This window comes from Rosa chinensis, chromosome 6 (genome assembly GCF_002994745.2).
Source record: "Rosa chinensis cultivar Old Blush chromosome 6, RchiOBHm-V2, whole genome shotgun sequence".
NCBI lineage: Eukaryota > Viridiplantae > Streptophyta > Magnoliopsida > Rosales > Rosaceae > Rosa > Rosa chinensis.
The window spans coordinates 4059309-4074430 of record NC_037093.1 but is presented as its reverse complement, the minus strand read 5'-3'; the positions used below and the strand labels follow the sequence as shown (position 1 = coordinate 4074430).

Here is a 15122-nt window from a genome sequence, read left to right as displayed (position 1 = left end):
TAAATCCAAGTTGAGCCACACGATCAGTATCATTTGCGAGTTTGCGATACTGGCAGGAAAGAAGGAGTTCATAAGAAGAAGAAGGGTGATCACATGACAGCATATAAACCAAAATGGACATAACCAGGGTACATGAAGCTCCATTGTTGGGCTGGGATCTCACAACTTGGTAACTTTAGTACTTTACAATGGGTTCTCTAAACATGTTCTTTGTTTCTAACCTTTTAAGTTTAGCGCAAGCACCATAATAGAGTAGAAGGTGAACATCTCACCCTTATTATTCTAGTACTGCGGTAAACTAGAAGTTGACATTTCAGTTATTATATATACTAATCGTTTTTTTTTTTTCTCACAATGACTCTTTATTTAACGCTGCATTATTCAATTTTGCGGAAAATGTGGGTGGGTGATTTAGATGAAGGTAAGGTGTTTGAAGAAATGTTCTTTACAAGAAGAGATGCCGGGTTGAATCAGAAGTGATGATTTTCCACTAACGCCAATGTTAAGAAAGGTACTCTTGGACTTGTACTAGTTTCCATTTACACAAAAAAAATTAAAACTATAGCTATGAATTGGACTGCTTTGCCTTCTCTGATAATTCTCACCAACTCAATTGGATTACATCACTTATTACACATAATTAAGATACAACATCGCTGGTCTCCATTGGATCTTAGGAGAAATCTACCACAATAAACAACTCATAACGTAGAAATCGAAATCAAGCACTCACTTATTAGTAGCTACAGCTTATTTCTTCCACACTTTCAAGCTATCATCCTACCTTTAGACATCTTCGTTAATAGTATAACTCACATAATATTGACACCTCGCTTCCCATGCCATACTGTGTAAGTATTTTTGCACAAAAACATGATTATGCAATCATAAAGAAGTAAGGAAGAATAAATAAATAAAAAAGAAATGAAAAAGAGCCAAAAAAAAATATCATTTTGTTGCACACATCATAAAGAAGAAAATAACAGCACCTATTGTTCAGCTTCTTCTTGGCCTTTCTTGACAAATGTCAACACCAGTGTAAGCATCTTTTATATGGTGTAGCTTGCTGTGGACCTCCTCCATAGCCATTCTATTCCATGGTGATTCTTCCGAGCATCCAAGTCCAATCTTAAGGGTTGGAAGTATGCACTTCCACACATAAGTGTTCATCTTGCTTAAATTCTCATTGTCAATGTTTTCTTCAACTGCTTCGATTTCATTATTGTAACCATTGATGTAGTTCACTACATTTTGTGATGTTGCAGGTGCTGTGTCTTCCAAAGTGGCAAGAAGAGTAGGATCTACAATCTGCATCACTCTTCCTGGTATGGCCATCTTGACAAAGTTATGGAGGTTCAAACCCTCTTTAAACATTTCATCGATAGGTCTTCTTCCTGTGAACATTTGCAACACGAGCACCCCATAACTATATACATCCCCTTGTCTTGATGGCTCAACACCACTCGCATACTCTGTGACTCACAAAAAAATTTATATATTAGTTCTCTTTGTACAATTTAGAACCTAACTTCTATAGTATGAAAAGTTTCTTTGTTGTTCATACTAGTATGAAAACTTTTTCATCATCAATGATTATTAATGAATGAACGTATTATACAAATGGATTCCATTTTTTGGGTTGCGACAGAAAGTGAGATAAACTTCATCATCGGTATCTTTTCTCTCTTTACAAAAAAACCTCATTTATGTCTTGCATTAATATTACAATTTTTGAGATACATGTCCTATCTTTCTTGCTAACTTGTACTTGGTCATTTGTTAGGGCTTAAAATTTAAGTTGGTTGTCATTGCCACTTTGCCACATTGAGCTAGGGCTCATCATTTAGCCCTTTGGCCCTAAGCCCGCTCGGCCCGTAGGGCCGAAGCCCTACCCGGCCCTTGCATTAGGGCGGGCCAGCCCTACCCTTTCTCAAATAGGGTAGGGTAAGGGTCATGCAAATGAAACCCGGCCCTACCCTACGGCCCCGCCCGTTTGGGCCAAGCTCGACCCGGCCCTTTAAGCCCATCCAATTAAGCCCTAATAATTTTCTACTTTTTCTATTTTTTCAATATGTTTCTCTTTAGTCTATAACATACAACTTATCTCTTTTTTGTAATTGATTTCCTAAGCTTTAGTTTCTTTAATTTTTGTTTCCTTTGTTAAACAACAATTAATTTTGAGAGATTTAGAGAGGTAGTTAATTGAATATAACCATCTTAACTAATATTTATAAATGTTATAACTTATAAGTTAATTCCAATATATATATTTATATTAAATATGATCAACAAAAAACAATGAGTCTTGTATTACCTATATAACCATTGAGCCACATTTTGAGATAAAAAATAAAAATAATATATTTCTTTTTGTTAAACAAATTAAGGCCCTTTTAGGCCCATTTCGGCCCTATTTGGAAGGCCGGCCTGACCCGGACCTAGTGGCTCGGGCCTTTCGGGCGGGTAAGGGTTAGCATATTTAAGCCCCGGCCCGACCCTAGCCGGCCCTAAATTTTGTTAACTTTGACTATGCCCCGCCCGGCCCGACCCTAAGCCCTAAAATTTAGGGTAGGGCCGGCCCTAGCCCAGCCCATGATGACCCCTACATTGAGCATAAGCTACCATGCTCCTATTTCTCTATTCTTTTGTCCATATTTCTATTTATCTTCAATAGACATGTAGATAAAAATTTAAGAAATTATAAAGTAGTGGAAGATTATTACCTGGAGCAGCATAGCCAATGGTTCCCTTTATTCCAACTGTGCTACTTTGATTTTGAGAGGAGTCCGTGGTCGTTGAGAAGAGTCTTGCTGACCCAAAATCACCAACACGAGCAACCATGTCATCATCAAGAAGAATGTTGCTCGGCTTCATGTCGCAGTGAATGATTTGTGGTTCACAATAGTCATGAAGATAACACAATGCAGAAGCCACATCAATAACAATATTCAGTCTTTGAAGAAGGTTCAAACCCCTTGATTGATTTTCTCTGTGCAGCCACTCCTCTAAACTTCCATTTGACATATACTCAAAAACTAGAGCTTTGAAGTCATTACCATTGTAATCCGTGCTGGAGCAACATGTTAAGATCTTCACAAGATTCCTGTGCCGGATATTTCTCAGTGCATTGCATTCAGCCACAAAACTTTTGGAAGCACCTTTCCGTTGAAGGTTGAGGACCTTGATGGCAACAACGTTGTTTTCTTCTTGATTAAGAATCCCTTTGTATACAGAGCCAAAACCGCCTGATCCAATTTGATTGCTCGGAGAGAATCCGCCAGTAGCATGATGAAGTGTCTGGTATGAAACCTTTGGAAGGAAGTTAATTGATGACACTGCTATTAATGGTTTCGTCTTTTGAGTTTTTCTCCTCCAATAAAGAGCTAAGACCACTGCAAACAGAAGAGAGCATCCAGCGACCAAGGAAACTGTGAACTTTAGTTTGAAACCATGCAACTTTCTATGCTTTGGTACTTTGATGGGGCATGCTAGTAGCTGCAATTCTGAAACACCTCCACAAAGTTTGGCATTTCCATCGAATGATATTGCACTTGTGTTTCGAAAAACTCTTTCTCTCGGTACCTCACCCTCCAGATTATTGAACGAAAGGTTCAAATGGATCAAGAATTGAAGCCTCTGTAGGTCTTTTGGAATATGTCCTGACAAGTTGTTTCGTGAAAGATCTAGATACTGAAGACCTCTCAAAGCAGCCAAAGAAGAAGGTATGATTCCTTGAAAGTGGTTCCCTTGTAGGTCAAGAAATTCAAGGCTCAGACAGCCTCCAATAATTTCTGGAATTCCTCCGGTCAAATTATTATTAGAGATGTCCAGTGTATTGATATTCTTCAGCTTACCCACTTCCACAGGCAGAATGCCAGTTAGCGAGTTTTGCGATAAGTTGAGCAAGATAGAGAAGGAGGACAGACCAATGACCTGTGATGGTATATCTCCACAAAGCTTATTGTGTGATATATCCATCAGGTGCAGATTTTTGCAGTTACCAATCTTTGGAGGAATGCTTCCTTCTAATTCATTTTCTGATAAGCGGAGTTCAAACAATTGGGTGAGGTTTCCTAAGGAAGATGGGATCCGGCCTGATAATCTATTGGAATTTAAATATAATCTTTGCAGTTTTTGTAACTTCCCGAAAGAAGCTGGTATGATACCTGTGAACAAGTTTACGTCCAGGCTCAAGTGTATTAAATTGTTAAGATTTCCTAATGTTTCAGGAATCGTTCCCGCTATTTGATTGTCCCCAAGATAGAGTTGAGTCAGTTGGGTTGAGAAATTGGCTACAGAGTTGGGTAAAACACCTCCAAAGTTGTTAGTGTTCAGAGAAAACACCTCCAGTTTGCTGTAATTTGTCAAGAATGTTATAAATCCCAAATCATTTGATGAATTAGTTCCTAGATTATTGAACTCGAAGTTGAGCACCTGGAGATTAGGAAAATTTCCAAAACTAGCAGGAAGTTGGCCAACAAAATTATTTCCCGCAAAATCAAGCCCAAGAAGCTGAGAAGCATTGGAAAGTGAAGCTGGAATTTGTCCAGAGAATTCATTTCCGGCGAGGAACATTATTTGGAGATTAGGCATGTTTAGGCCTATGCCAGGTGGAATACTGCCCTTAAACTTATTATCCTCAATTGAGACGATATTTATAGATGATATGTTAAAAAGGGAGGGAGGGATCATACCAGATAGAGTATTGATACCAATTGCAAAGATTGATAAGCTTCTCAATCGGCCTAGCACCTCTGGAACGGTGCCCACCAAATTGTTCATTGCCAAGGAAACTATAGTAAGTGATGAAAGATTCCCCAGGGAAGGTGGGATGGATCCCGTCAGATTGTTTATCTCTAGATTGAGAAACACAAGCTTCATCAATGAGCCAATCTCTGAAGGAATTTTTCCGGTAAGGCGGTTTTCTCCAATACTTAAGATGCTCAGTTCCGCACACAAGGTCAGGTTGACTGGAATTCCCCCCTCCAACATGTTGTGACTGAGATTGAGATGTCGGAGTCGGAATAAATGTTCAACTTGTTGCGGAATCTTGCCAGAGAAGCTGTTGTTTCGAAGGGTGATGAACCTAAGAAAGGAGAGGTTGCCAATGTAAGGAGATATGGTTCCGTGCAAAACAGCGTTTCGTGTGTTCAAGGCTGTTACTCTTTGATGCCGTCTGCCACAAGTAATTCCAGGCCATTTGCAGTGATGAACGGAGTCATTCCATGAGTTCAACAGCCCATGTGGATCAGAGGCTATGCAATCTTTGAATTTCAGCAAAGCCAAGCGATCAGTTTCATTGCTCAATGCATTTGCAAAGATGGTAGGTTGAAAAAGGTTGGTGAGAAGGAAAAGGGTGGTCATGGCATGAAGGTAGGTAGACCGAAATGCACAGAAGTTGAGCATATGAAGCTCCATTTAGTTTGCTTAACCAGCAAGAAGCTAGGTGATGCAAAGTTGAACTTTGAAGGTGTGGTGTTTAACATCGTTTACATGTAGCAGAGTCTTCGACTATGGCCCATCAATTATTATCAGTGTTCGTAGACGTAGGGACGGAGAGACTATAGAAGTGATTCCGCTATCTTGATGGTCTATCCACATGTAGAGAAGAATATTGCGGCATATATGAACATAGTTATCGTGTTTGCATATTATGAGGCCTACTGGGAATATTGCGGCATATACGAACATAGTTATCTTGTTTGCATATTATGGTCTATTCTTCTCCTACTGGCCAGAAATTTTGTTTGCTAGCTTGGTTGTTTCTCTTTCGCCCCCAATTGCACGGGAACACAAACTAAGAGCTAGTTCTGAAGTCTACCCAGCTGTAGTAATTAATTATAATGGCCTTACGAAGTTTGTATATCATGATATGTACCAATATTAGTTTCACTTGCTGGACTTATTTGCTCAAGTTCAGTTTCTGGTTTTGGTTCAATTATTGTTGATACTTGATAACCCATATGGACGAGGACCACGCGCTTGAGGTACGTTGGATAAATGGCTCTTCTCAGTCTTGGTTTCTTAGAGAAAATTAGAGACTAAAACTTAGATTGATCTCACACAATTGTGAGATTGATCTCACCATCATGCCAGTGCATATATAGGCGTTGGCTCATCGATCAGTAGCAATCACTATTCGATCACTTTGGTTAGCAATTAGTACCTATAAACCGAACTGATCGAACCAAGTTCACAAGTCCATCCCCTTCTTTCAGAGCCACTGTACATATGAAACACAGAACTTAAGAACAGGTTTCCTGAATGTGCCCAGTAGATGATGTTCCAGTTTAACTAAAACAAGAAAAACTTCACAATATTGATCAAAGTGCTTTGTTACTACGAAGATATATTGACTTGAAAGTTGACAGAGAACACCAATCACAATTATCAGGCAGCAGCTATAGCCTCAGGCACAGCTGCCACAGCGGCTGGTGCCGGTGGCAAAGGCTTTAGGTGAGGCATATTATGCTTCAATTGTAGAAGTATCTGCCTCATCCTCGCGACCTCAGTTGGCTTACCAGGTTTTGGACCTTGCACAACGACAATGGAAGGCTTCTTTTCTTGATTCTTCTTCCCTCTTCTTCTCTATAGCTGGCACCTCATTGGGAATGAGATCTGCAACTGCCTTCCAGTAGTTCTTGTCTACCTCAGCATGAAACTTCTCTTGACAAACATCTGAGAAGAGACAGAGATATTCAAAACAATAATGCCAGGAACATAAATCGCTCCTCAATTCAAACTTACCGTATCTTACAATCTAGATACCAGAGATTCTAAGACAAGAAATTTAAAGTTATGGAAAATGAAATTCCAGAATGTTTAGTTAAAGAGACTAGAGCTCCAAAAACCATTAAACCCACCAAATATCCTAGTTAGGATATTCAATACTAGCACAGACAATGTACCAGAATCTGGCAGCATGCTTAGATGTGGTATCATCAAGATTCAACACCAAAACCTTACTACAATTTTTTTTTCAAGATGTAAGATCTTCACAGTAATGCAATCACCAATTGACTGCTCATGCTAATGCTAACAGTAGTAACCACCGTTCCTTGCACAATCATCATCAAAATTATGATAGTAACAATTATGACTTGACGAAAAAAATGATAAATATAAAGTTTATAAAGATAATACGACAAAATAAAAGTATTTACAAGACGTCACCACTGATCCCATCCATTCATAAAGTGATCCCACATTTCTGCAGAAATTGATTCTCTCATTGAAAACGCAACCTGCTCTTGTACCAAAGAAACCAACCCAATATCAGGATGTTCATCAACGTCAGGTAGGTCATCCACTGTTGTCCCTTCCACGCTGGAAAACAGCCAATCATTTTTCAACTCACGTCGGATGTAATTATGTAGAACACAAGCAGCTATAACTATATCTCTTTGAGTATGAAAAGCATACTGAGGAGCAAGTTTGAGAATAGGAAACCTAGTTTTCAACACATGGAAAGACCTCTGGATGACATTACTAAGAGACGAGTGTCTGTGGTTAAATAGCTCCCTTGCATTTCTAGGTAACTGATTAGCACCTCTATACTCATGGACATGATACCTGACCCCTTGGAATGGCGCAATAAATCCTTTCATATTTGCATATCCAGTGTCAACAAGGAAATATTTCCCTGCAGCATAAAATCACGACATTACCTCTGTCACAAGTGACATAATATCTGGTTATCTACACAGCATATCTGAGCCAACCTTCAGGAATATGTGGGAAATTCTGATGTGGATCATCAAGGACTGCTCTCAATACACGTGAACCTGCAGCAGAGCCTTCCCAACCAGGATAAACGAATATAAACTGAAGATCAAACGTGCAAGCTGCCAACAAATTTTGTGAAAGAACACCTTTCTTATTACGAAAGCGGGATTGATCTTTGGCTGGCACCTGGGCAGGAATGTGCATTCCACCAATGACTCATATACAATCCTAATTAGGTAGCAAGTAAAAGTGAATGGACCAAAAAAAAAAAAGTGAATTGATAGAATTACGCAACAAAATACAAACCTGGAAATAAGGATAAAATCTGTTATTTCCAAGGATTTCTGGAGGAGTGCTGGGGCTTGGAGTTTGTAAAAACTCACGCGAAAACGACTTGACAGCCTTCAACACATTGTTCAAATGACGGCTGATGGTTTCACCTGAGTGATGAAACCGCTCTTGGATTACTCTGTTCCGCTCATTATGGCCAATAATATTCAAAAATATTCCAAGCTGCTCCTCTATCATAACACCAGCAGTATCACGCAACATGCCTCTTTGCCGAAGAATGTCACACAATTTGTGAAATACATTTTTATCCATCCGAAACATTTCCTGGAACACAACATCATGACCATTTAGCACCTCTGTCATAAATCCACATCCTTTACTTGGTGACAAACTATGACAAGGTTGCTTGGTAATACTGCTATAATAATGGTAACCAGCCGCTGCTGCAGTTAATTCCATCTCCTCCATTTCTAAGTCAAAATCATCCATTTCAGCTGATGTATCTGTAAAATAACAATTAAGATACTAAAAGGACAATCACTTGAGTAACGTACATGGGCTTCAAACACAACCAAAAGTAAACCAACAAAAGGAACCTAGATCTGCTAAATATCATCCAACTCTGAAATTAAAAAATGAAATGACTCCAAATCCAAATGGCATACTAGTTACAACATTCAGGGCCCGTTTGGATATAAGGATTTGGGAGAGTGGATTTGGATTTGGAACCCCCAAATCCAAATCTGTCTGTTTGGCTTTCTATTTTGTGGTGAATTTGGATTTCAAATCAACTCATTAAAATCCACACCATAATTTCCTTAAGAATTTGAAATAACTATGGATAGGTAGTTATTTGAAATCATCTCCATCTTTCACGCGCTTCTCTGACTCTCTAATCCTTCTCTAATCCAAAAGGTTTCAGAGCAAACTTTATACAATCCATTAGAACTTTTGCCACCTTAACAACACATAGAAAGAAGAAGGAACAAATCCGCTCACACCGTTCAATTAGAGGAAGCACTAAACTTGCGCTGCAACCACAGTAATCGCTTCTCACTTTTAAGAGAGATGAATGTTTCTCTCGCATTAGCATTCTCAAATAGATCCAATGCAAGAAAGTAGACCCGCTGATCGATGCCAAGCATCTCATCTAATACCTTTATGCATTTGCTTATAGAAAACCGGTCCTCGTTCTTCATGATTGCAGTCGCCCTCATTTTTGAAGCGGCAGCTATTTCTAGCATAGCATCCACTATAGCATCACCTGTAGCCTTGCGACTTCTCTTCCTACGCCCTGAATTTGATGGTATCCCAGACTGATGCTTTTTCCATCTAGCAAGTGTGCATCATCACCAGAGCCCGAAGAAGCATCCTCGTCCATGAAATTCATTTATGCACTACCAAGAAGACATGCTTCAACACTCAATAAGTACAACTCAGAAGTTCCGACTCAAACTTTATCATCTCCAAAATGACAATGTGACCCATACTCATTCCAATTCTCTACTAAAGGAATCCTCATCCAAAAACAAAGCATTGAAATTAACAGATATAGGGAATAAGAACGGGGAAACTAAAGATTGGGGAAAAAATAAACAGAAATGCCCAGAAAATCAAAAACAATGAACAATTAGCACCAGAACAAAAGAAAGGCATATTGGAAACAGAACAGGATGAGAAAAAATTAGCGCTTACCCAGTAGAAAGTGTGATTGTCATCAAACTTTGGACCGAACGAAGCGGCGTCGGCAGTCTGCTGGCAAGAAAGACTAAGAAGTGGATTGGAGTCGAGTAAGAAGAACTTGAATTTTGCACGGAGAGAACACGCTGAGGCTGGGCTGAATATGAGGAAAAGAAAGGCTTTATGAGAAACGCTTCTTCACTCCAGAAACCATACCCAGCAACTTCATCAATCCGTTTATAAAACAATAATACTCACGGCAGATGAAAAACGATAGTGTATTTGGTAATTAACTGAGGGCCCGTTTGGATAGGGTGATTTGGACTTAAGGATTTGGATTTCGGAGGCCCAAATATAAATAAGCCCGTTTGGCACAAATTTTTCATTTTGGATTTGAATTTGATGAAATCAGTGGGCTGATTACATTTAACAGAAGGGGCCGATTTCAAATAACTAGGGTACCCTAGTTATTTGAAATCTCTTCCTTTCTCACTTCTGAAACGCCACGGCTCGATTTCAACACCGGCGGAGCTCGCTCTCTCTTAACTCGTGTTCTCTACATATCGCAGAGGCTGGGCTAGAGTTGATTTGAGATTTGGTGAAGGTGGTCTCTCTTTCTTCTCTTAATTTGATCGCTCATCTCCTAATTTGATTGTTCATAGTGATACTGAAGGTTGGGCTAAATGATGCGCAGCTTGATTTCGTAGTATATGTAAAATTTAACCAAAGAATGTTTGAGTTTGATTTGTAATTTGCTTGATTGAGTTTGATTCGTAATTGAAGCTGTTTGCTCAAATATCTGCAGTCTAGTAACTTTCAGCAGCTTGATTTGGTGTTTACTTATACATATTTGTGATATCTGATTCATAATCCATGATATATATATATATATATATATACAGTCCGGCTACGGTGCGGACGGTAACGATTTCCCATTTTCCCCCACTTTCCGATCACATTTTCACATCTTAACCGTTCAGTTTTTAGGTCCTAATGTATAGATCACCTCTGCAAAATTTCAGCCAATTTAGTGATCGTTAAGTCATCCAAAACTGCAATTTACCATTATAAATACGAACGGTTCCGGTTCGACAGATTTGGCCCGCTCGTGTAAATTGCAGTTTTGGATGCCTTAACGATCACCAAATTGGCTGAATTTTTGCAGAGGTGATCTATACATTATGACCTAAAAACTGAACGGTTAAGATGTAAAAATATGGCCGGAAAGTGGTCGAAAACAGGAAATTCGTACCGAAATTTCGATACGGACGTCCGCACCTGAGGAAAAAAAAAATATATATATATATATATTTGCTTTCTACATATTGAAGGTGGTTGGGTATAACCAAATAGTGGTACACTACTAATCATAATAGCACAGCTACGTTTGGTAATTAGAAAAGGTCTGATTCAATGCTTTGAATGTTGTATTGAGTAGTGTATGGTTTTCGTAATATAACTTGATCAACTTGGTGATTGATGAAAGAGGATTCATGGAATTGGTAGTAGAGTCCAGGAATTATGGTGTAGATTACCTGCTCTGTAAATCATGACTTGTAGATCTCACTTTTCACAGGTTAAATAATCTAGTACTCAAAGATGACTCTGCAGTTTATCATTCCCTCTAGAGACCATCTATTCTTTGCTTGATTTCAGATGCGAATGCAACGTAAATGTTAGGATGGTAAAGCCTGTTTAAAAGAACTGACCATTTTCAGTGAACGAAGTGCTTGAATTTGTCTCCAATTGCAGCTTGTATGGATTTCACCTTCCTTTTACATTCAATTCTTTGCATTATGATTGATAGGTTAGTCCAACTCTTGGGTGCTTCTTCTTTTTTTTTTTTTGGGAACAAAAAGCAATCAATTCATGTCTCCTTTAACTAAGCCCCTGTTGTCCTAAGATGAGCACTGCTCCTTTTGGTTGAGACCAGCTATGTGGGTTCATTAATTCATTTATGTGTACTATTGAATATTATTAGTTAAGTATTTGATAAGACAAAGACATAGAGGAATAGATAGTATTAAGGCAGTGAAAAGGAATATATGAAACTACTCGTGACGTATATTTCATCAGTTTCTTTTGCCAATGATCTAAAGTTTGATAATTAGGGCTGATTGTTTGGTTTATGAGTTATTATCTGTACCCTTGTATCGAACTTGATTGAGATTCGGTTTTCTCAGACAATTTAGGTAATAAGTTTGTGATTGACTGATTATTTCACTAAATGTGCCCAGATAAACCTAAAGCTGCTTCTAAGTCTATCACTCTATCTTATAGTCCAGTGATTCAGATCTTGCTTATTTCTATTGTCTTTCATATGTTAGCCTGTTTGTATTCTTTTGGGCTTTAAGTGCTCGCTGCCCAGCAAGATCTTGCAGGTCTTCATTTATTGGTTTTCTGTGCTGGGTTGTTCTCTGTTTTCCAAATGGAGGAAAAATCAGTTTCTGTTTTTATAGTTTCCACCAATTGTTTTATTTTGGTTTGAATTTCATGTGATACCCTCCTTTGAGCCTTGAAGGTTGAGGTTTTGTCTATCTTATGCTCATTTGAGAATTGATCAACCTTTTGTTTTAAAAGCAACCATTGCCAATGAACAGAGGGTATTTGTTTTGTCAATTGAATTTTGGATATGGGTTTGAACTCCTTCTCTCCCTTTTAATTGGGTTTATATATACATTCTGAAAAGTTTTGTTTTGATTTCAGATCAGTTCTATCTTGTAGTGTACATGTTCTAAAACATACTTTTAAGTGCTCGTATTATTATTTTGTTTGTTTGTTTGTAGCATTATGAATAATGGTGTGAGATACTTGATGGTTCAAAGTAACCATGAAAGGAATAGGGATAAGTTGCGTAAGAAAAAATTAATGCATATTGTTATATTGGTTAGTGGATTTCTGATGTTGGTCATTGGATTTTCTAAGACTCTCATCCAAAGCATCCTTCTATTAGTCTTTTCATCAACTTCACTTCTTGAAGGCTGTTTTCTCATAAACCTTTTGCGTCGCCTTCTGGACACAGTGCTTGCACTTAGTGAGTTAGATTCATCAGCTCCAACTTGGCCTGCTTTGATTAGTATTTCCTCATCAACTGTAACATCGTTCTTATACGTGTACCAGTTGGCCCAGAAAAGATAATTTGCAAAGTTGAGCACGCTCAGAATCGCCAAAAACCAGTAGAAAAGTTCTATGTGGTTCTTGTTCATGTCAAGCCCCTCTAGCCACCCTAACTTGTTGTCTGTATACTTGCCAGTGATAGAGTTAATGAGCTCTACAAAAGCTGAGCTCTCTCTCTCTTTTCGTTTTCTTTCTGCGTATGCTTTTTGTTGTGAATCAATTTGTGCATTATAGAAATGTGTGTGATTATGAACGTGTGTGTGTGTGTTTTGCATGGCGTGGATTTCAGATCCATGTGAGGTTTGGAGTTTCGGTGTTTGCGATTTTGTTCGTTTTGGTTTGGCGTTTAGATCTTAGCTGCATTTCTTTGTTGTTTGGCTTTGAATTTTGTGAATCTGTGTTGGTTTCATATATTGCGTGAACTATAGTGTGGATTTGAATCTCAGCAATGCCACTATATATATACAAGCAGCATATTCACAAAAACAATCTGAATTTGTTAAAACTTTTTGTTTTCGAATTAATTTTTGTATGGGAACAAGAAAACTTTGAGCATTGTTTTCACCGAGTTATAATTTTTCTGGTTTCAACCTTGTATATGTGGAGGAAAACGGTAGAGGATGAAGGAAGAATAGTCATAGAAGGGTTTGAAAGGAACGGTTTATGGAATTGACTTTTATATGATGTGCTCAATTAAGCTGTTCACACTGTGATGCCCTGCAATGACGCTTCTGTCATTTTATTAGTTTTTGGAGGGTTACTTTGAATGTTGGATTCTATTTTCAGCCGAGATTCCCGAGAATGTGTGCATTGTTAGGCATATCAAGTAAAATCTTCATAGAAATTAATTGCTAAAGAAAATCTTCCTTCATTAGATTAGTATTTACCAGGCCCGCTCACCTGCGGGACGAAAATAAAGGGACAAAACGGGACAAAACCATCCCAGCCGTTGAATCTTAATTCAGTTGATCAAACGGACAAAACGGCAAACCATTAAAACAAATTTTTTTTTAACCTATTATCCAATCCCGTTTAGTCTCAACCAAGACTCTACGTTCAGTTTTGGGTTCTTCCTCCTCCCTTGTCTCCACGTTCAGTCTTGAGTTCTTCCTCCTCCCTCGCCTCCCATATACCATTCTTGATTCATCCTCATCCTCATCATCATAAGATTGGCCTATCTTGAAGGTATTTTTCTTAGATTTTACTCTCTCTCGATTTTAGGGTTTTTTTTTTTTTTTAATTTTTTCTCTTCAGTTTGGGTGAATCATGGAGCCATCGTATTTTGTTTGATGATTTCATTTCTGGTGTTCTGATTTGATTGTCGAAATTTTGGTATTCTTTTGCAAGTATTGATTTTGCTGGGATATAGAGTTGGTCAAAAGAAATTGAAAAAAGGTCAATACTTTTTGTCCATGGAATGGATTGAATCATTGAATAGGAAGCCTCATTGACCCAAAAAGATCAATACTTTTTGTCTTGGTTTCATTGTCTTAATTTTGATTTCATTCTCTATCTCACGGTCAAAGTTTCTGCTTTTTTTTTTCTTTTTTTTTAAAAATCTTTTTCAAGTAGGGCAATATGTTAATTTAGAGCACTAAAATCTCAAACGGTCAACATAGATTTGTTTAATGAGGAGCTCATGGCTTCACACAATTTTGTCGTCAAAATGCAATTCCATACATGAAGAGCTCAATTATAATATAAGTAAAATGCTTGAATTGAAATTGTGTTTAGTTTTTAACTTCTTTTTTATTAGTGTTATGTCTTTGACTCTGTTATGGTGAAATTCTAATTATAGCTGTGTTTGTACAGGGTGTTTGTAATATAATGCTATAGCTTTATGATGGGTGAACCATCGTTACAAGAGACAAATGAGAATGCTGTTGTAGATGAACCAAAACTTCAGCTTGGTCAAGAATTCGAATCAATAGAGGAGGCCTATTACTTTTACAATGAGATATATGCAAAGACTATTGGTTTTAGTGTGAGAATGGGTTCAACTAAGAGAAGTAAGGTGACTGGAGAGATTACTTGGAAACAATTTTTATGTTCCAAGGAAGGAAAAACATATGAGACTTATGAGAACTCAAGACGGCAACATTCATCGACCATGGAAGAAAGGAGGTGCGGAATAAAGCGTATGGGTTGTAAGGCAAGGTTGAACATCGTCTTTAACAAGGCAAGCAAAAATTGGTGTGTAAGTGACTTCGAGGAGGCTCATACACATGAACTTACAACCCTAACTGGTCACGTAACTGACCATGTCACTGACCAAGTAACTGACCATGTCACTGACCAAGTAACTGTAA

General features: G+C 38.2%; 2 protein-coding genes across 12 annotated transcripts; both read right to left on the bottom strand.

The window, feature by feature from the left end:
- Positions 1-587: 587 nt before the first annotated feature.
- LOC112169086 (putative receptor-like protein kinase At3g47110) lies at positions 588-5418 on the bottom strand. The gene is made up of 3 exons (XM_024306033.2): positions 2724-5418; positions 990-1472; positions 588-847 (listed from the first exon to the last, which is right to left on the bottom strand). The coding sequence occupies exons 1-2, from the start codon at positions 5416-5418 to the stop codon at positions 997-999; spliced, it is 3171 nt and encodes a 1056-aa protein (XP_024161801.1). The 3' UTR covers positions 588-847; positions 990-996.
- An 814-nt stretch (positions 5419-6232) lies between these two features.
- LOC112169087 lies at positions 6233-9955 on the bottom strand. 11 transcript variants are annotated; one of them, XM_040509676.1, is made up of 6 exons: positions 9712-9955; positions 9174-9413; positions 8032-8519; positions 7722-7911; positions 7450-7642; positions 6233-7326 (listed from the first exon to the last, which is right to left on the bottom strand). In XM_040509676.1, the coding sequence occupies exons 2-6, from the start codon at positions 9181-9183 to the stop codon at positions 7170-7172; spliced, it is 1038 nt and encodes a 345-aa protein (XP_040365610.1). In that variant the 5' UTR covers positions 9184-9413; positions 9712-9955; the 3' UTR covers positions 6233-7169. The 11 variants fall into 11 exon arrangements, with proteins under 11 accessions (XP_040365610.1, XP_040365607.1, XP_040365609.1 ...); XM_040509673.1 differs by having other exon boundaries at positions 6233-6678; positions 7164-7642; positions 9712-9954; XM_040509675.1 differs by having other exon boundaries at positions 6233-7642; positions 8032-8340.
- Between the last annotated feature and the right edge of the window lie 5167 nt (positions 9956-15122).

What these genes read in the sequence shown, in the direction of transcription:
- LOC112169086 (XM_024306033.2), bottom strand. Translation starts at nt 5,418, where the DNA reads ATGGAGCTTCATATGCTCAACTTCTGTGCATTTCGGTCTACCTACCTT. An exon ending in CATTGGCTATGCTGCTCCAG is followed by an intron (nt 1,473 to 2,723) that starts GTAATAATCTTC and finishes TGTGAGTCACAG; the next exon opens with AGTATGCGAGTGGTGTTGAG.
- LOC112169087 (XM_040509672.1), bottom strand. An exon ending in GATTTTATCCTTATTTCCAG is followed by an intron (nt 7,912 to 8,031) that starts GTTTGTATTTTG and finishes ATTCCTGCCCAG; the next exon opens with GTGCCAGCCAAAGATCAATC. An exon ending in TTTCCCACATATTCCTGAAG is followed by an intron (nt 7,643 to 7,721) that starts GTTGGCTCAGAT and finishes TTTATGCTGCAG; the next exon opens with GGAAATATTTCCTTGTTGAC.